Source organism: Hyperoodon ampullatus (genome assembly GCF_949752795.1).
Source record: "Hyperoodon ampullatus genome assembly, chromosome: 8".
Taxonomy (NCBI): Eukaryota; Metazoa; Chordata; class Mammalia; order Artiodactyla; family Ziphiidae; genus Hyperoodon; species Hyperoodon ampullatus.
The window spans coordinates 27,823,704-27,845,721 of record NC_136921.1 but is presented as its reverse complement, the minus strand read 5'-3'; the positions used below and the strand labels follow the sequence as shown (position 1 = coordinate 27,845,721).

Sequence of the window (22,018 nt, the reverse complement as noted above, 5' to 3'; positions counted from 1 at the left end):
AGCTTGGTGGAATATAATTAGCCCTGAAATGGAAATCAGGAGATCCTGTCCTTTCCTTATTCTACTAATAACCAGCTTTGCAATTTGGTCAAGCTACTCCACCTCTCTGGGTCCTGGTCTCCTCAGTGGTAAAAGAGGAGTTTGTTGCTTAATACTCCTAAGCTACCTTTTCATTACAAAATTAACTGCTTTTTATCACTTTCAGAAAGTGCAGGCCCATAAAAAGTCCTTACTGAAATCATCTGTTGCATTAGAACCAGTTGGTTGTTTGGAGAATTTGGAGGAGAACAGCACCGTTGGGTTTTGAGGACACAACGCTCTTTGTCACTTATCTTATATTCTTTCCAGTGCTCAGATAAATCATGCCTGAGGACACCTTCTCTGAAAAAGAGAGTTTCAGATGCCAACCTAGAGGGGAAAAAGGACTCTGGGATGCTGAAGTACATCAGACTACAGGTACTGATGCATGGATCAGAAATGTTCACGGAGCAGTAATAAGGAGGGAACTCCAGATATCCTGTTTACTAATGTTTGGGACATACAATGACAACTGGCACAATGTTGGCATAAAGGCCCCTCTAATTTGGTGAGCAAGAGTGCTACCAAGTATGCAAGGAAAAATCCCTTCTTGCTGGACAGCCAACTTCCATAGAGACAAGGCTTGGGGAGCTTGGCTAGAACCATGCCTCTTCCCACTCTCTCCACTCTAATGGAGCCAGCTTCCCACCAATGTGTGGTAGCGACGCTCATAGGTCTTGGAATGAGACAGTCGGGATTCAAATCCTATACCTGCTGCTCTGGCTCTGGGACCTTGGGCAAGTTAACTTAATTTTTCTCAGTTTTAGTTGCCTAATCTCTAAAATGGGGATTTTAACACTAGACCCATCTCAAAGAATTATTGCATGGATTAAAAAAGATAGTATATTTAGCTACTTATCCAGTGCTTGACACAGTTACATTGTTATTACAACCTAAACTCTAAATCATAATAAATTTCCCAGGGGAGGAGAAAAAAAAGTTTCATGTTTTTCTAGAAAGTGTTTTAAATGATGGTTAAAGACCTAGACTTGCCGCAAACCTACATTTATCACCAAAATTATTTGAAATAATGGATTAAATGGGATTTTGTTGGCTAACCTGGAGCAATAACTGCAATGTATAATGTTTTGAAGGGAAAATGCCATCCAAGTTCACTGGCTTAGAAAACTAACTTTCTGAATGGAACTCCTTTATAAATTAGAGGCTGATCACAGGTTCCAGTGGAAATCAACTTCTAACAGGAAGGAAGATAAGATGCTATGAAAGTCCACCAGGACTTTAAACACAAAGATATATTGGCTGGAGTCCTTCTTTCTCACAGAGCTATACTTATTCTACAGTTTATTCCCTAGGTGTTTGCAAATTAATTTTTGTGGTGAAAGTATTATAAAATTAATACAATTTGGGAGTAATTATACATCAACTAATAGGGTATAAAGCTTATTATACATCATGCCAATAAATACGCTCCCACTTTAGAACGTATTTTAAGGTCATTTAAGGAAAGCAGAGAGAGGGGAAGTGACACTTAACACTCTAGAGGAGTACAGCAATCAGTGTCTTCAAAGATTTTATGACATCATTTCCATATTTTCCCAGGTGATGAGCCTGTCGCCTGCTCCCTTATCTCTGCTAATCAAGGCAGCACCAATTCTGACGGAGGAGATGTATGGAGACATCCAGCCAGCTGCCTGGGAGCTCCTGCTCAGCATGGATGAGCACATGGCGGGGGCAGCAGGTAAAGAAAAACTACCTGGGACTCTGGTCCTGCTGCCACTAATCCCAGCGTTTAAACGAGAGAGGCACATTCATTCTATTTTCACCCTTAGGTCAGATTGCTAGCAATGGCTGGACCTCTCGACAGAGCTGTGCACTAAACAGAAACAGGCCTAGGTTCTGTGTGCACCCTTTTCATGTCACTGTATAGTTTGCACAAGGGCAGCATGTCTCTCCCAAGATGTTACCAAATTATAGAGAATGATTTCCCCCAGAACCTACATTTTCACTATGTTTCACAAAAGATAAAATTCTTTTTGTGCGTTGTGACTTCCCAGATTGACCATGAACGACCATCATTAATTTTATTAAATTTTATGTGAGTAATAGTCTGTGTTTAAATCACAATATCAAAATAAATTTGTGAAATTTAAGTGACGTGTCCAAAGCCACATAGCTAACAAATGGTAGAGGTAAAATCTGGATTCTTCATCGTTTTCCACTTTTTGTGCATATTCCTTTATTTTATAGTTATTTTAATTGAAAATGCACATGGTTAAAATTCAAATAATATAAAAGTGTATGAAGTTTAAAAGTATCATCCTCTTTCCCATGACTCCCAGTCCTCTTTCTCAGAGGTGACAATTTTTAAATTTCCCAGGAAACCTCTAGGGTAAACTATGCATATATATATATATATATATATATATATATATATATATATATATATATACACACACACATATATATATATATATATGTGTGTATATATAACATTTCCTTTTTCACACAAATAGGACATACCATAAAGACTTCTGCATTTTGCATTTTGCATTTTTATCTAGGAGACTTTTTTAAGAGTTCATCTGAGCGAAAATTGATTCCAATCAGGCAGTGCCAAGCTAGAAGTGGTTAGGAGCACTCCACCAAGAGTAGCTCAGGGAGAGACTTTTATAGAGAAAAGGCAGAAGCAAAGAAAGGCAATTATTGATTGTCTGTAACGTAAAGCCTAGTTGGCTGTTTGTGATTGGTTACCCTTAGCATTTTGATTTGTAACCTTGAGGTGTTTATAGGCATAGATTTTGGTTTGCTTATGTAAGCTGCCATGGCATTAGAGCCACTTCAGTCTAATGGTCTCCTTTTAAAACAACTTAACAATTTCCCCCTTTTGGTCATCCTCTCCTATGTGAAAAATTGACCAAAAATTTAGTATTAATGCCACTCTTTGTCGCCATCAGAGTTAAGTTTCTCTTGTCTCATTGTGAAACTCATAGGTTATGATGTCATGTCCATGGAAGAATTGTTTTGCTGTTCATCTCGTTGTTCATCTTGTTTCTGTTTCTCCAAGCACAGTAAGACCAGCTAATGTACTGCTGATGGCTGTGAACATGCATTTAAGACCTTTGAGAGAATATAGCACACCACAGAGTCTACAGTGATAACTATTAGGAGGATAATATCAAGAGACTAAAGTGTACTCCTTAGCCAGGGCCCCAGTGAACCAAACTAGCTGGTATCAAATAAATCAAAGGATGTACCTGTTTAACCAAGTGGCTTGTTTGTTAATTTTCTGTATTTGCTACAATACTAGAGATATTAATCAAGGCGCAGCAGGAGACATTTGCTATGGCACATGTTCAGCCAATAACTAATCTAAAGCAATTCTATTATCTAAATTTACCTTAGCAAGAAAATCTTGGGACTTTGGTTGTTCAGCTACGGCCTTAGCAGTAGATTCATCAACAGTTGCCAGAGTTAAGGAGCATTATCTTCCTATGCATTAACAGAGAAAAAATGCAAGTAGTGAAAAGGCAAAAGGAATAAACATTTCATATTGGTGTTAAAGACCTTGATCTGCAATCTTGGGAGACAGCTGTCTACCACAAGATGCCATCTGCCTCTGAGTAAGGACCTCCTTAGTCAATTTTAATTTTAGGTCTCCAGCTGGTATGCAGTTCCAAGAGTTTGGAGAAGCCCTTTTTAACTGAGGGATGTGGACCCAAGGTTCAATTCCATGAAGTTTTCTAAGTAGTTTTAATTGTATATATTGATTAGAATTCTTAATACTTAGAACTGTTTTTTCCTAGTGAAACTAAGATGTAAGCAATTGTGAAGTGTCTGTTATACTAGCATTCTGTGGGTTGGCAAATTTATAAATACATTTCACGATTTCTGGAAGTATATTCTTTCTCAGTAAATTTTTCATTGTGGCACAAAACTTGTTTAGTAATAAACCCAAATATCTTTAGTGCCTCTGAAAAGGAAGCCAAAAGTAGATAAAGCTATGTTCAGTAATTAATGTTTCAGTATTGTATCTTATTTGGAAATGATCTAGATATTCAGTGAATATCCATCATTTAACTTATCTCAGCATAACTTTGTTTCAAGTTACCAAAAAGATTTTAGAAACTATTTTTAAGTAGACATACCATAAAGCATAATGTTGAAAATTTATAAACTTTTTACTTTTTTAAAAAGTAAACTTTTATTTACATCTATTTAATTTATTTGTTCTTAACAATTATGTTTAGAATATTCACAAAAATTTCGTGAGACATTAAATAGATAACCATCATCTTAAGTTATTTTTCTTTCTGACAAATTCTATAACATGAGTTTATTTGACTTTTAGTAAACCTAGGTAGGATAAAAGTATTATATTTAATGCTAATAACTCTAAAGACATACCTATTTTGATTAAACCAACAAACTTAAACCACCTTTTATTTACTGAAGATTATCCTAGATCAAATGAACTTGAAAAAAATTTCTGTTAGTTTCTGGATTTCTGAGAGTATACTTGACTTATGTAAATGATTGTTTTGTCTTTAAGCCAATTAATAGAGCTCTTTACACATTAATTTTGGCAATACCATCCAAAGGTAGAAAAATATCACAGATCTACAACATATGAACAGAGATATACATAAACATACAGACAGATGCAGAGATCTTATAGCTTTAGTTTTAAAATCTTAGCCATGAGACAGGTATGATAATGCAAAACTGACTAGTTTATAAAAGAACAGTTGGATCTAAATTGTGTTTCTGGCAGATAAAATAAGTTAAGGTTACCTGCTCAGATAGCTAAAACTTTTACTAATATTTGTGGAAAAGACTTTTAAGATTTTTCATTCACTTAATTTCCAAAACAGCTCCCTTCTTTTTCTGATAAGAATTACTTCCCTGAAGTTTACATTTCCAGAGATGGCTTTGGGTTCCTAGAGAAGACCAGGTAGAACGTTTATATCTCAAAGGCACAGAGAAAAGATATAAATTTCTCCAAAAAAGGCTTTTGTTTCCTAAATCCAATTTTTTTTTTTTTTTTTAACAATATCTGCAAGCCTTTTGAGGTAAATAGGGGAAATTTGGGGATAGGTAAAAAGGATAGGTGGGCTTTGAGTTGTTTCTAGAGCCACATTTCTGTTCTTACAAAGACTTAGTGTGTTAGACAGTTGTTTTTAATTCCTTGAAAGATTGGGTTGCAGCCTGAATATCAAGATGCTGACCCAACCATCCAACTACATTATTCTTAGTTTACTTCTTTATATCAGGGAGAAGAGCTTTAAGATGGAAATCAGAAGATTCCTGCGTTCTAGAGCTGTGTGTCTTTGGAACGCTTCAGTAAATCCTTCTACAATGGCTTCAGGACGTTTTTTGTTCCCTCTGGGTACATATTTTATTTTAGGTTAGGGGAGAAGGCCTAAAAAATAGTTCCTTTCAGGCTCTGAATATCAGCTTCCAATTTGGTCAACTTCTGACTATAGAGCTAATTTAAAAAAAAATTTTTTTTCAAATATCTTGTCAGGTTTGAGCGAGACAAACAGTAAATATTCCTGGCAGTATTGAACTACCCCATGAGCACAACATCCAGAGCCACTCCCAAAGATAGCCAAAAGAAAGAAGGACTTAGACAATTCCCCTGAGAGCTGGCAATGGTAGGACCCTAGCCACAAATGGAATGTAACCCACATTTCTGCCTGGCTATATTTTTGAGTTCCCCAACCTGATGATTGCCAAGCTAAGTTCTCAGGACAAAAAATGAGATGGACAAGAAGGCAATAGCTGTCCCTGGGAGAGAAAAGATCAATAACCTTTTTTTTTTTTTTTGGTAATTTGGAAAGGAAGCGACAATGTGAAATTTTACCTTCTTCTCTCAACCAGGCACCACAGGTAGAGGTCTGGGGGAGCTGACATTAGTAAAAATTCTTACTCTTTGCCGGCTTCTGCCAGTTTCCCCAGGATGATGTCTGCAGGCTCCAGAGTGAGGGAGGCATTCCAGTGGGTCTCATCCTGGTCACCAGTAACTGTAAGGAGGAAAAATAATTTTCCCTCGACCCTTAATAGTGAGTGCCTGGCTGAAATACTTTTTCCTCTAGGATAACTCATAAATGGATAGGCGTATTTAAGATGGTTTAAAGTTCTCCACTGTGGCCAATGTAATTCAAGATTACCTTTGGTATAGTTAACCTACTTGTTCAGCCTTAAAAAAATAAAAATAAAAATTCTGTTCACCTGAGACCTCACACTAGACTCAGTCCAGTTTTAAGTCAGACCCAGTCTGACCCTGGATCCAGTCTGATTTCTAAATTGGAACCAGTCCATTCCTGAGCCCAGTCTGGTTTTTAAGTCTGACTCATTCCAACTCCAGCCGGTTTCTGGACCCAGCATGAAAAAGAAAGGCTCAAATAAAGTCTGCAAGCTCATAACACAAAAACTTCAGTGCTAGGATTTGAGAGGGTCTTACCCATGACCTCCAGAGGCAGCGAGAAAGCAGCAAGCTCAAGGTCTCAACAGATACCTATGCCGGGTTGCTCATTCCTCCTGTGGGCTCTTGGGGGGGGTCATGTGGGATCTTCCCGGACCGGAGCATGAACCCGCGTCCCCTGCATCGGCAGGCGGCCTCTCAACCACTGTGCCACCAGGGAAGCCCTAGAAAAGGTTTTTTTAGTCTTTTTGGATATGGCTGTGTATGTGTGTATGTGTGATTAGCATTGGATCAAACCAATTTAGAAGAATGTAGCTTGTATCAAGAAGATGAAATTGCAGAATATGAAAAAGATAACCTGGGATATCTAGTTACAGATAGGCTGTAGAGATCTTGATTTTTTGGCATTTATTAAAATTATTTTGAATACACTTTTTTTTTTTTTTTTTCCCCGATACGCAGGCCTCTCACTGTTGTGGCCTCTCCCGTTGCGGAGCACAGGCTCCGGACGCGCAGGCTCAGTGGCCATGGCTCACGGGCCCAGCCGCTCTGCAGCATGTGGGATCTTCCTGGACTGGGGCACGAACCCGTGTTCCCTGCATCGGCAGGCGGACTCTCAACCACTGCGCCACCAGGGACGCCCTACCTATCTTTTTAATGGCTACCAAATATTCCATTGAATGAATGGATATAACATAATTTATTTAACCTAGAAATTTTAGTTGATTCTTGCCTTTTGCTTTTTTTATACTATGCTGCATCAAATGTCTTTGTAAAATATCTTTGTTCACATTAAGTATCAGATTTTTGCTTCTCTACCAAGTATTTTTCAGAGAAAAGGGCATGCTCCCTAAATATGGGACAGCCATGGACATTTTCATGGAAGTTATGAACAGGGGGACTGAGCTTTAAGAAATGCTAGAAGGAAGAGGAAATGGTGTATGCAAAGCCACATGGGGTGTGGAAATGCACTGGGTTGATTTGGAAAGCCTGAGGAGGAATTGAGACTGGGGTGGCTTTTGTAAAGAGGTTGCTAGTCTGTAATATTAGGCAAGTGAGCAGGTCTCACATTGTAACAGACCTTGAACAACAGGGTTAGGAGTGTGGACTTTCCACTGAACTGTGGGAAACCACTCAGGGGTTCTGAGCCAAAGAGTAATGTTGCATATTGTGTTGAATTATTACCAAGTTTAATGTGGCAGCAATGAGTGGAGTGGCTTGGTTTTAGAAACAGAGATTTTTAGATGACGAGGAGACGTATCAGTGGTGATATGACACTAAAGCTAATGAGAAAGGCCATAGCTAGAGAGAAACTTGGGAAAACTTGATGTATGTGGCAGCTGAAGCAATGAGAGAGGATTATTTCCAGGGGAGAAATGATTCCGGGGGAGGATGATTTCTTGGTATAGAGGAGAGGGCTGAGGAATGAACACTAAGCCATTGGCCTTCTCTACCTTCAAAGGACAGGAAGAAGAGCTGACCAGCAAAACCCAGAAAAACGACCAGAAAAGTAGAACTTAAGTAATCTCAAACCATGGAAGTAGAGGAAGATCCTTTTCAAGGAGATTGTTATGAAAGTGTTAAAAACTGAAAGAAAAGAAATGCTGTAAAAATACCCCTGGATCTGCTGATTAGTGAGCATTACAAGAAAACTGTTTCAGTAAAGAGATTGAGGTAGAACTCCAATTGCAATGACTTAGAGAGTGACGAGGGTGTTTAAAAATTGAGACAGAGTACACTTTAAAGAAAAGTAAAGAAAGGAGAATAGTGGAAATTTAAGGAGGTGGTAGGATTAAGAAACAGATTATCAAAAGCTACTGATGACAGAGGCTCACATTTGTTATAGAACTATATCATACACACTATCTTACTTGATCCTCATAACAGTGATTTTATAAATGAGCAAAATCCAACTCAGAAGGTTGAAAGGACTTTTAACCAAGTGCACACAGCTCAGAATTAGCAGAGCCAGGAAATCAAACCCAGATCTTTTGACTACAAATAGATGCCCTTTCCATACACCACATTCCCTCTAAAAAATAAAATATGCTTTAGAATTCTGTAGTACTTTTCATGTCACAAAGCACTTTCTCATACATTATTTTATTCTAACAACAAATTTGGAGGCAGCTATCAGCAGCATCCTCACGCTCATTCTCATCATCATCATTGACATTTTACCAATAGAGAAACAGAGGTTAAGAAGTTAAGAGGCTTGGCCAAGATCAATAGGAGAGAAGTTTCAGAGCTGGGATTCAACCCCAGTTGTTCTAACATTTGCCTGAGCATGTTTTGAGGATCTGAGAAAAAGTACAAGAGAGTTTTTAAATTACATTTTTATGATGCAACACTGGTTCCTCCATCTATGCTACAGAGTGTATTTCTTTTCCTCATTATTCATTGACTTCGTAACTTATCATAGCACTGATCTTTCTCTTATTCATGTTTGGCTTTCCCCCAAGAAAACAACAATGGTATTATGGTTCATGAAATCTCTTTTGGTTTCTCAGTCTCTTCTACCTCTTGGAAGGGTAGATGTTTCTAATAGAGTCTACCTTATGAATGTTATTTTTATTATTTAAAAATATTTTATCGTCTTTATTGGACTATAATTTCTTTACAATGTTGTTTTAGTTGCTGCTGTATAACAAATTGAATCAGCTATACGTATACATATATCCCCATATCTCCTCCCTCTTGTGTCCCCCTCCCATCCTCCCTATCCCACCCCTCTAGGTGGACACAAAGCACTGAGCTGATCTCCCTGTGCTATGCAGCAGCTTCCCACTAGCTTTCTATTTTACATTTCGTAGTGTATATATGTCCATGCCACTCTCACACTTCGTCCGAGCTTAACCTTCCCCCTCCCTGTGCCCTCAAGTCCATTCTCTATGTCTGCGTCTTTATTCCTGTCCTGCCCCTAGGTTCTTCAGAACCAGTTTCTTTTTCTTAGATTCCATATATATGTGTTAGCATACGGTATTTGTTATACTCTTTCTGACTTACTTCACTGTGTATGACAGACTCTAGGTCCATCCACCTTACTACAAATAACTCAGTTTTGTTTCTTTTTATGACTGAGTACTATTCCATTGTATATATTTGCCACATCTTCTTTATCCATTCATCTGTTGATGGACACTTAGGTTGCTTCCATGTCCTAGCTATTGTAAATAGAGCTGCAATGAACATTGTGGCACATGACTCTTTTTGAATTATGGTTTTCTCAGGGTATATACCCATTAGTGGGATTGCTGGGTCGTATGGTAGTTCTATCTTTAGTTTATCTTTTTTTAGTTTTATCTTTTTTTAAGGAACCACCATAGTGGCTGTATCAGTTTACATTCCCACCAACAGTGCAAGAGGGTTCCCTTTTCTCCACAACCTCTCCAGCATTTATTGTTTGTAGATTTTTGATGATGGCCATTCTGACTGGTGTGAGGTGATACCTCATTGTAGTTTTCATTTGCATTTCTCTAATGATTAGTGATGTTGAGCATCCTTTCATGTGTTTGTTGGCAATCTGTATGTCTTCTTTGGAGAAATGTCTATTTAGGTCTTCTGCCCATTTTTGGATTGGGTTTTTTTTTTTTTTTTTGCAATTGAGCTGATGAGCTGCATGTATATTTTGGAGTTTAATCCTTTGTCAGTTGGTTCGTTTATAAATATTTTCTCCCATTCTGAGGGTTGTTTTTTCATCTTTTTTATGGTTTCCTTTGCTGTGAAGTAGCTTGAAGTTTCATTAGGTCCCATTTGTTTATTTTTGTTTTTATTTCCATTTCTCTAGGAAGTGGGTCCAAAAGGATCTTGCTGTGAGTTATGTCATAGAGTGTTCTGCCTATGTTTTCCTCTAAGAGTTTGATAGTGTCTGGTCTTACATTTAGGTCTTTCATCCATTTTGAGTTTTTTTTTTTGTATGGTGTTAGGGAGTGTTCTAATTTCATTCTTTTACAGGTAGCTGTCCAGTTTTCCCAGCACCACTTATTGAAGAGGCTGTCTTTTCTCCATTGTATATTCTTGCCTCCTTCATCAAAGATAAGGTGACCATATGTGCATGGGTTTATCTCTGGGCTTTCTATCCTGTTCCATTGATCTATATTTCTGTTTTTGTACAAGTACACACTGTCTTCATTACTGTACTTTGTAGTATAGGCTGAAGTCAGGGAACCTCATTCCTCCAGCTCTGTTTTTCTTTCTCAAGATTGCTTTGGCCATTCGGGGTCTTTTGTGTTTCCATACAAATTGTGAATTTTTTTTTCTAGTTCTCTGAAAAATGCCATTGGTAGTTTGACAGGGATTGCATTGAATCTGTAGATTGCTTTGGGTAGTAAAGTCATTTTCACAATGTTGATTCTTCCAATCTAAGAACATGGTATATCTCTCCATCTGTTTGTATCATCTTTAACTTCTTTCATCAGTGTCTTATAGTTTTCTGCATACACGTCTTTTTTCTCCTTAGGTAGATTTATTCCTAGGTATTTTATTTTTTTTGTTGCAGTGGTAAATGGGAGTGTTGCCTAATTTCTCTTTCAGATTTTTCATCATGACTGTACAGGAATGCAAGAGATTTCTGTGCATTAATTTTGTGTCCTGCTACTTTGCCACATTCATTGATTAGCTCTAGTAGTTTCCTGGTAGCATCTTTAGGATTGTATATGTATAGTATCATGTCGTCTGCAAACAGTGACAACTTTACTTCTTCTTTTCCAATTTGGATTCCTTTTATTTCTTTTTCTTCTCTGCTGTAGCTAAAACTTCCAAAACTATGTTGAATAATAATGGTAAGAGTGGACAACCTTGTCTTGTTCCTGATCTTAGTGGAAATGGTTTCAGTTTTTCACCATTGAGAACAATGGTGGCTGTGGGTTTGTCATATATGGCCTTTATTATGTTGAGGTAAGTTCCATCTATGCCTACTTTCTGCATGGTGTTTATTATAAATGGGTGTTGAATTTTGTTAAAAGCTTTTTCTGCATCTGTTGAGATGATCATATGTTTTTTCTCCTTCAGTTTGTAAATATGATTTATCACATGGATTGATTTGTATATATTGAAGAATCCTTGCATTCGTGGGATAAACCCCACTTGATCATAGTCTATGATCCTTTTTTTTTTTTTTTTGCAGTACGCGGGCCTCTCACTGTTGTGGCCTCTCCCATTGCGGAGCACAGGCTCCGGACGCGCAGGCTCAGTGGCCATGGCTCACGGGCCCAGCTGCTCTGTGGCATGCAGGATCTTCCCAGACCGGGGCACGAACCCGTGTCCCCTGCGTCGGCAGGCGGACTCTCAACCACTGCGCCACCAGGGAAGCCCCTATGATCCTTTTAATGTGCTGTTGGATTCTGTTTGCTAGTATTTTGTTGAGGATTTTTGCGTCTTTGTTCATCAATGATATTGGCTGGTAGTTTTCTTTTTTTGTGACATTTTTGTCTGGTTTTGGTATCAGGATGATGGTGACCTCGTAGAAGGAGTTTGGGAGTGTTCCTCCCTCTGCTATATTTTGGAAGAGTTTGAGAAGGATAGGTGTTAGCGCTTCTCTAAATGTTTGATAGAATTCGCCTGACAAGCCATCTGATCCTGGACTTTTGTTTGTTGGAAGATTTTTAATCAGAGTCTCAATTTCAGTGCTTGTGATTGGTCTGTTTATATTTTCTATTTCTTCCTGGTTCAGTCTTGGAAGGTTGTGCTTTTCTAAGAATTTGTCCATTTCTTCCAGCTTGTCCATTTTATTGGCATATAGTTGCTTGTAGTAGTCTCTCATTATCCTTTGTATTTCTGCAGTGTCAGTTGTTACTTCTCCTTTTTCATTTCTAATTCTATTGATTTGAGTCTTCTACCTTTTTTTCTTGATGAGTCTGGCTAATGGTTTATCAATTTTGTTTATCTTCTCAAAGAACCAGCTTTTAGTTTCATTGATCTTTGCTATCATTTCCTTCATTTCTTTTTCATTTATTTCTGATCTGATCTTTATGATTTCTTTCCTTCTGCTAACTTTGGGTTTTTTTTGTTGTTCTTTCTCTAACTGCTTTAGGTGTAAGGTTAGGTGGTTTATTTGAGATGGTTCTTGTTTCTTGATGTAGGATTGTATTGCTGTAATCTTCCCTCTTAAAACTGCTTTTCTGCATCCTAGGTTTTTGGTCATCGTGTTTTCATTTTCACTTGCTTCTAGGTGTTTTTTGATTTCCTCTTTGATTTCTTCAGTGTTCTCTTGATTATTCAGTAGTGTATTTAGTATTTAGTAGTAGCCTCCATGTGTTTTTCTTTTTTACAGATTTTTTCCTGTAATTGATATCTAGTCTCATAGTGTTGTGGCCAGAAAAGATATGTGATGCGATTTCAGTTTTCTTACATTTACCAAGGCTTGCTTTGTGACCCAAGATATGATCTATCCTGGTGAATGTTCCATGAGCACTTGAGAAGAAAGTGTATTCTGTTGTTTTTGGATGGAATGTCCTATAAATATCAATTAAGTCTATCTTCTTTAATGTATCATTTAAAGCTTGTGTTTCCTTATTTATTTTCATTTTGCATGATCTGTCCATTGATGAAAGTGATGTGTTAAAGTCCCCTACTATGATTGTGTTACTGTCGACTTCTCCTTTTATGGCTGTTAGCATTTGCCTTATGTATTGAGGTGCTCCTATGTTGTGTGCATAAATATGTACAATTGTTATATCTTCTTCTTGGATTGATCCCTTGGTCATTATGTAGTGTCCTTCTTTGTCTCTTGTAAGTCTTAGTTTTAAAGTGTATTTTGTCTGATATGAGAATTGCTACTCCAGGTTTCTTTTGATTTCCATTTGCATGGAATACCTTATTCCATCCCCTCACTTTCAGTCTGTATGTGTCCCTAGGTCTGAAGTGGGTCTCTTGTAGACAACATATATACGGGTCTTGTTTTTGTGTCCATTCAGCCAGTCTATGTCTTTTGGTTGGAGCATTTAATCCATTTACATTTAAGGTAATTATCGATATGTATGTTCCTATTACCATTTTCTTAATTGTTTTGGGTTTGTTATTGTAGGTCTTCTTCTCTTGTGTTTCCTACCTAGAGAAGTTTCTTTAGCATTTGTTGTAAAGCTGGTTTGGTGGTGCTGAATTCTCTTAGCTTTTGCTTGTCTGTAATGGTTTTAATTATTCCATCAAATCTGAATGAGATCCTTGCTGGGTAGAGTAATCTTGGTTGCAGGTTTTTCTCCTTCACTTTAAATATATCCTGCCACTCCCTTCTGGCTTGCAGAGTTTCTACTGAAAGATCAGCTGTTAACCTTATTGGGATTCCCTTATATGTTATTTGTTGTTTTTCCCTTGCTGCTTTTAATATTTTTTCTTTGTATTTAATTTTTGATCGTTTGATTAATATGTGTCGTGGCATGTTTCTCCTTGGATTTATCCTGTATGGGACTCTCTGTGCCTCCTGGACTTGAGTGACTATTTCCTTTCCCATATTGTGGAAGTTTTCAACTCTAATTTCTTCAAATATTTCTCAGTCCCTTTCTGTTTCTCTTCTTCTGTGACCCCTATAATTCGAATGTTGTTGCATTTAATGTTGTCCCAGAGGTCTCTGAGACGCTCCTCAATTCTTTTCGTTCTTTTTTCTTTATTCTGCTCTGCAGTAGTTATTTCCACTATTTTATCTTCCTGGTCACTTATCCGTTCTTCTGCTTTAGTTATTCTGCTATTGATTGCTTCTGGAGAATTTTTAAGTTCATTTATTGTGTTGTTCCTCATTGTTTGTTTGCTCTTTAGTTCTTCTAGGTCCTTGTTAAATGTTTCTTGTATTTTCTCCATTCTATTTCCAAGATTCTGGATCATCTTTACTATCATTACTCTGAATTCTTTTTCAGGTAGACTGCCTATTTCCTCTTCATTTGTTTTGTCTGGTGGGTTTTTACTTTGCTCCTTCATGTGCTGTGCCTTTCTCTGTGTTCTCGTTTTGCTTAACCTACTGCATTTTGCGTCTCTTTTTTGCAGGCTTCAGGTTCGTAGTTCCCATTGTTTTTGGCATCTGTCCACTGTGGGTAAGGTTGGTTTAGTGGGTTGTGTAGGCTTCCTGGTGGAGGGGACTGGTGCCTGTGTTCCGGTGGATGAGGCTGGATCTTGTCATTCTGGTGGTGTGTTTTGGGATGTCTGTGAACTCATTATGATTATAGGCAGCCTCTCTGCTAACGGGTGGGGTTGTGTTCCTGTCTTGCTAGTTGTTTGGCGTAGAGTGTCCAGCACTGTAGCTTGCTGATCATTGAGTGGAGCTGGATCTTAGCGTTGAGATTTAGATTTCTGGGAGAGCTTTCACCATTTGATATTACGTGGGGCTGGGAGGTCTCTGGTGGTCCAGTGTCCTGAACTCAGCTCTCCCACCTACTTGGCTCAGGCCTGACACCTGGATGGAGCACTGAGACCCTTTCAGCCACATGGCAGGCTCTTTTTGTCCCTCGTCTTCCTTTCCTCAAGCCACCACACGTCAGCCACTTGCGCGCCCTCAGAGTTTCCCAGTGGTGCCCACTCACTGGATGATGACTATTATTTTTAATATAACTAATGGAACTGAGACAGTTTTAAATGGACATTTTTATGTACTGTCCTAGGGTTACTCTGAGATGACTCTAGCCATTTCCTAAAAAGGATATTTCAGCTTGTAATTTCCTTTCTTCATTTGCTTCCTCTGGCATTCACTTTTCACTGTGAGCCAAAGGAATCTTTGCTTAGAATGAGTTTTTCTACTGAAATGTCGTGCTGTCACTGCCCTCGCATCAGATATTGGAAGATTGGGGGAGGCACAAAGGGTGAAGTCTGCTTTCCAGGTGCTGAAACAGGCTTTGCTTTTGCCAGTGCTGGGGGCTTGGCTCTGTAGCTCAGTAGTCATTTTCAAGAGACAGAAGCAGTTTCCCCCTTCTCCCTATCCCCAGGAATCATGCAAAATTAAGAGATGTGTAGCTGATGAATTGTTGACTGTCTTTAGCGGCCATGTTCCTGTTGTGTGCGGTGAAAGTCCCTGAGGCCGTGTCTGATATGCTGACATCAGAGTTCCACCACCCGGAGACCGTCCAGCGGCTGAACGCTGTCCTTAAGTTCCACACGCTTTGGAGGTTTCGCTATCAGGTGTGGCCCCGGATGGAGGAGGGAGCACAGCAGATTTTTAAGGTGAGGGATACATCCAACATGGGTATTAGATTAGGAATCCTAACCCAAGATTAATTTCAGTCCTTGAACCTCAAATCCACAGTGTATGTCTCAAGAGATGCTTCTTTTTTCCCCTCTCTGATTACATAAGTAAACCTAACTCATATATGAGTGAATTCTTGTCCTTAAAACAAATTGAAATATAAGAATGTAGAGTAAGAAAATCAAGTTTCTATAAACCTCAAGATTTCAGCACCATCCCCAGAGGTAAGCACATAGAAGTTTGGGGTGTAATCTTCCATACATTTTGCTATATAAACACAGATGTTCTTTTGAGGATGGGGTGATTAACACAAATAGAGATCATATAGTTGAAACCCTTCATTTTATTAATGAGTAAACTGAGGCCCAGAGACGTTCTTCATGTGCCTTATAACATCCTGTGCTCTAAAAGATTATGTCATAATTTTGCTTCAGAATCATTCTAGCTTATTTTCCATCTTACTCACTTCATTCTTCTGATATCAACTAACAGATCCCGCCTCCCAGTATAAACTTCACCCTGCCCTCCCCAGTGCTTGGAATGCCATCTATCCCGATGTTTGACCCCCCTTGGGTCCCTCAGTGCAGCGGGAGTGTCCAGGATCCCATTAATGAAGACCAGTCTGTGAGTAACAGGCACTTTCTTTCTAATATCTTCAGGCTCCATGGTATACATGTAAGAGAGAACAATGGATGTGTGAGACAGTTGTCATAAGAATGTAATAACAGCACAGAAAATCAATCACAAAAGGCCTTTAGTTCTTGTGAGATAGAAGGAGCTAACATCTGGGGTGAGCATTTGCAGACCTCCAAAAGCCAAAACAGTTTTGTTCTGTAATCATAGAAGCAGCAACCTTATAATAAAAGCTACTAAAAGCATTAGGCATTGATTTCTTAGCCAAAGGTAGTGCTTTTACCTCTCTTTATTATAAAACAAACAATTCATTTAACCTACATAAGCAACCCAAAAGTTAATGAGATTGACTCTGGATGAATAAGAAAAAGAACTGACTTGACTCTGGATGAATAAGAAAAAGAATTGAGTTGCCTGCTCTTGCTGTTTGGACCTTAGTCTGTCCTTTACCTTATTGATCATCAATATCATCATCAGAAACATCACTCTGAGAGCTCAGGTCTTATGCTATTCTAATACATTACTGCTCTATGTAATATAATTTATAAACAGTTAAGTTTAGAACCCAGTCTATTTGTAAACAAGAACCAAGAATATGTGCCTTTTGAAAAAATCAATCTTCAAAATATGCCTTTTTCACCTGTTGCATAGCATTTTCCTAAATTACAAGATAATGTAGAAAATTTGGAAGATAAAGCAAATATAGAAAAAGAACACATCTCTATAAACAAATTCATGATTATTTGCTTGCATAATTTCCCACAGGATTTAGGGTAATTGGTATGTGAATATTAAAGATTTCTGATATATCTCACAAAATATCCCCAGGATGATTGTACCATTTTACTCTTATACAACACAATAGGAAAATGTCTTCTTTATTCAAATTAACTAGTATTATTTTTTAATGCCACATTGAATGGCAAAAAACAAAGTTATTGGCTTTTTTATTCACACATCTTTAAAAAGTTAGTTGAATGTATGAAATGAGGTTGAACATTTTTGCATGTCATACATATATTTTCTAGGCATTTGTAGTTTTCTTTGAACTTTTTGTTTGAACACTTTACCCATCAGAATATTTTTCTTTTAATTCTTCTGCATACACTACCTTCATATCTGATGGTTTTGTGCCAAAGACAAAGACACGCTTGGTTCTTCCCTCCAGCATCTGAACCACTGGTATAAAGATCCTTGGCTTTTTTCTCATACATGGGATAGATTCATTTGAGTCAAGTACATTCTCTTCCCAATTTCACAGTGAATTTCAAGCCAAAGCCCCTAATTCTATATCCAGTTATCTTTCACTTATCTTATTATAATAAACCAGCTTAACCCCTGGCTCTGAATGAATTGCCATGTGGCCCATCAAATGCCCTTAATTGCTGTTGTGTCATCCACTATTGGAAATCTTTAGTCTTATGTTAAGACCCTGCATAAAGGGAGCTTCGATGACTGCTGTCCTTTAGAAGAGTGACCAACACCCCTTGTCTGTCTCTTTAATCCTATGTGACCACTGGCCAACAAAGATGTAGAGTTTCTACTATACATAGACATTACTTCAAATTGGTAGTGAAGAACGTCAGTGATCACTTCCCTGCTCTGAGACCAATGACTTCATCCCCAGAGCTCTTGGAATTTATCTCAGCATAATCATCATGATTAAGCAAAAATAGAATGGCCCCTTTGCAAAGTGAATCTTTTCTCCTTTATTGTTTCTTATCTGTTATGCTTTTGCTGCTGGTAAACAGAGTCAGATTTTACATTCAACCATAGTAACACTACCAACTCTCATAATTTCCATTCAATAGCTTTGTTTCTATAAATATTGTTAAGTATTTACAGTGTTCCACTGTATTTTCTATTATTTATATTTATTATTATTTAACATTAATATTTCTAAATATTAAGTATTTGCAGTGTGGTAGATATTTAAGGTACAAAAATGAAATAAATCACGTAATTAATTGTTTTACATGAAAGAGATCTTTCCTCCTCCTTCCCATGGTTCTGACTTTCTCTTTCATTAACCTTATGAAGTAAATGTCCTTCATTTAAAACCAGTTCAAGAAATTTTGGAAGGAAACAGAGCATTAAAAATGTTTATTCAATGTGTTTAAAGAGTGGATCATTGATATTTTATCCTAAAATAAGATTAGGTAAAATAACATTTTTTCTTTCCCGAAATTACAAACATCCTTGAAGAATTATCCAGATTGAATGAAAAAGAATGTCTTAGTTATACACAGCCTGGAAACTTGGTAGAAAAAGAAGCAAACAAATAAGTCTCCATGAAACTAGATCACGGATGCCCTAACATTTCCTGAGAACAAAGTACCACATCTGTGTCTACATTTAGTAGAACACTCTTTATACATGTGACCTGCAGAAGAGTTGCTAGTAAATAAACTTGCCTTCATGTCTCCGTAGAAATCCTTTTCAGCCCGGGCTGTGTCCCGCTCCCATCAAAGGGCAGAACACATCTTAAAGAACCTGCAACAGGAGGAAGAGAAGAAACGTCTTGGTCGAGAAGCCAGCCTCATCACCGCCATCCCCATTACCCAGGAGGCTTGTTATGAGCCCACCTGCACACCCAACTCAGAGCCAGAAGAAGAAGGTGCCCTCTACACACTGGACTTCTTTGGGGGGGTGGGCACTGAGTCACACATAAGGGAAAGGACTTGCTTTGAAATAAACATTGATGATTTTATGTGACATGAGGTGATATGCTCCCTCTATCTCTCTCTCTTACCTCCTGACACTATCTAAAGAAAGAGAAAAAAGTTGTCTTTTTCTAAATGTTTAGAGCTGGCTTGTTTACAGGGGAGGACATTAGCCACATTGAATGAACTAATATGATAATGGACCAAGCAGTGACTATGATTCAGGCAACAGCTGAATCCAGAGTGTGTGCTAAAACATACACAATCAGTCTTTCATCATTAAAAATGGGGTTAGTCCATTAACTACTTTCAGCCTTCACAAGTGCAGACAGTTTTTTGGTTGGTGTCAGAAAAATGATTTCTGAACCATTCTAAATTCTGTGATTCTCTGCCCTACTTCTGTGAAATCTTTGGGAGGAATTTTCTGTCTCCCTTTCTGTAGGTGTTTTTTCCTCACCAAAGTACACTCTAAATTACTTAAGCCTTATGCTGTGAGAGCTATATACACTTTGATATAAGTACAACTATAATATTGGTGATAACTTTGCTGTTACAAAACCAAAGTTCACGTTCCCCATTTTCTTTGCCAGTAGAAGAAGTCACCAATCTGGCATCCCGTCGACTGTCTGTGAGTCCATCCTGTACCTCCAGCACTTCCCACAGGAATTATTCCTTCCGCCGAGGGTCAGTCTGGTCAGTGCGTTCAGCTGTCAGTGCTGAAGGTGTGTCCTCTTACAAATGTGTCCTTTATTCCTCATGACTTGTGTGTTTTGAAACAATTTTTATTTGATATGATTATCTCACTTCATTACACTGTCTTCATTAAATAACCTGTCTCATGATCTTAAAGTTTAAAAATGTAGATTAGATGAGTGGTATTCTAAAAAAAATTGTTGATTTAATCCAGCAAATGTCCTTGATAAGTTGGTTCTATTTTAATTACATTACATGTCATCATATTGCTGAGGGTTCAATAAAACATCATTCTAGGCAGTTAACAGTTTTCAACACTGGCTACACATTACAATCAACCAGGGAGCTTTTAAAAATGCCCACGTCACACCCAAGACCAAATCAGAATCTCTAAGGGTGGGACTCAAGCACCTCAGTGCTTTTAAAATCTTCTCAGGTGATTCCAATGCATAGCTAAGACTCAGTAGGATGCTTTAGGATGCTGTTCTGGAATAATTTATCAAAGGAAGAACAAAGCTCGTGCCAGTCCTGTAATGAAATCTGATTCCGGGGGAGAAATGTGATACTCTTCAGTTCTAAGAATTTAAAAACTATGCTTCTCTAATGATAAATAACTGTCTGGGAACTCGCTCCTTCATGATTATACAGATTTCATCACGATTTATAAAGTCATCAAAAAGTTGTACAGAAACTAGTGGTTCTCAACCCTTCACTGCACAACCCTGGAAAACTCCAAAAATGACCAATGCTAATTAATCACAGCAATCCAAGGCATATCTATATTTTTTCTAACACCTTTATTGAGATATAATTCACATACTAAAATTCACCCTTTTGAAGTGCATAATGCAGTGGTAGTTAGTGTGTTTGTAGAGTGTTCAACCATCAACCCTACTTAATTTTAGGATATTTTCATTATCCCCCAAAGAGACCCTATACCCATTAGTAGTCACACCTCATCCACCACTCCCCCCAACCCCTGACAAGAAATAATCTAGTTTCTATTTCTATGGATTTGCCTATTCTGCACATCTCATATGAATGGAGTCATATAATATGTGGCCTTTTGTGACTGGATCATTTCAGCATACTTTCAAGGTTGATCCATGCTGCCACATGTATCAGTTCTTCATTCCTTCTTATTAGAAGATAATGTTCCATTATATGGATACGCCACATTTTGTTTATCCGTTCACCAGTTAGAGTGGACTTTTGGGTTGTTTCCACCCTTTGGTTATTATGAATTACACTCTTATGAACCATTATGTATAAGTTTTGTGAGGAAAACTGCCAAACTATTTTCAAAAGTGTCTGTATCATTTTACATTCCGACCAAAAAGCATAAGGGTTCCAATTGTTCCACACCCTTGCATAGGCACAGTAATCTTGGAAATGAAGACCAAAGTTGGAAAACTTACATTTCCCCATTTCAAAACTGACTAGAGAGCTGCAGTAACCAAGATTGTGCAGTATGGACTTGAGGGTTGATATACACATCAACGGACTAGATTGGAACTGGAAGTAAACCATTACATGTATGTTGATTTCAAGTTTGAAAAGGGTGCCATGAAACGTCAATGGGGGAAAGAATAGTCTTTCCAACAGATGATGCTGGCACAACTAGACATCTGCACAGAAAAAAAATGTTCCATAAGTAGGTCTTGAACTGAGAAAAGCACGCCGACTCTGTCTCCCTCTTCAGATGAGGAGCACGCCACCGAACACACGCCCAGCCCCCACGTGCCTCAGCCCCCTCAGGCTGTGTTCCCGGCATGCATCTGTGCAGCAGTGCTCCCCATTGTCCACCTGATGGAGGATGGTGAGGTGCGGGAAGATGGAGTAGCAGGTACAGTTTTGTTTTTTGTTTTTTTGCGGTATGCGGGCCTCTCACTGTTGTGGCCTCTCCTGTTGTGGAGCACAGGCTCCGGACGTGCATGCTCAGCGGCCATGGCTCACAGGCTCAGCCGCTCCGTGGCATGTGGGATCTTCCCGGACTGGGGCACGAACCCGTGTCCCTTGCATTGGCAGGTGGACTCTCAACCACTGCACCACCAGGGAATCCCCCCTGTACATTTTTAAAATAACAACTATTTGAAAAGAGTTTAAATGTCCACCAATAGGCAATTAGTTAATCATGGTACCTCCATATGACAGCTTTCTGTGCACATTAGAAAAATATTAACATAAAAGTGTTCAATTTATAATTAAAAATGTGAGTACCAGAGAGTATTTTCTATATGATATTATTTAAAGATACATGTAAATATATATATTTCATGTATATGAAAGAATATACTCCAAAATGTTTATAGTTGTTTTGGTGGTTGGTAGATTTATCAGTCTTATTCTCCTCTTTGTCTTTTTCTGTATTTCTCATGTTTTAAGCATTAAACTGCCTTACTT

At 38.2% G+C, this 22,018-nt stretch overlaps 1 protein-coding gene across 5 annotated transcripts in view; it reads left to right on the top strand.

Moving 5' to 3' along the window:
* Window positions 1-22,018, top strand: part of UNC80 (unc-80 homolog, NALCN channel complex subunit) — a gene marked incomplete at both ends in the record, with an annotated part of 239,774 nt that overhangs the window by 151,267 nt on the left and 66,489 nt on the right. For 4 of the 5 annotated variants that reach the window (XM_079710608.1, XM_079710605.1, XM_079710607.1 and 1 more), the window contains 7 exons: window positions 349-456; window positions 1,639-1,777; window positions 15,423-15,604; window positions 16,119-16,250; window positions 18,690-18,876; window positions 19,513-19,644; window positions 21,318-21,461. In XM_079710608.1, coding sequence (XP_079566734.1) covers window positions 349-456; window positions 1,639-1,777; window positions 15,423-15,604; window positions 16,119-16,250; window positions 18,690-18,876; window positions 19,513-19,644; window positions 21,318-21,461 — 1,024 coding nt within the window. The remainder of the gene's footprint in view (window positions 1-348; window positions 457-1,638; window positions 1,778-15,422; window positions 15,605-16,118; window positions 16,251-18,689; window positions 18,877-19,512; window positions 19,645-21,317; window positions 21,462-22,018) is intronic. The other variant, XM_079710606.1, reaches the window with a different exon arrangement.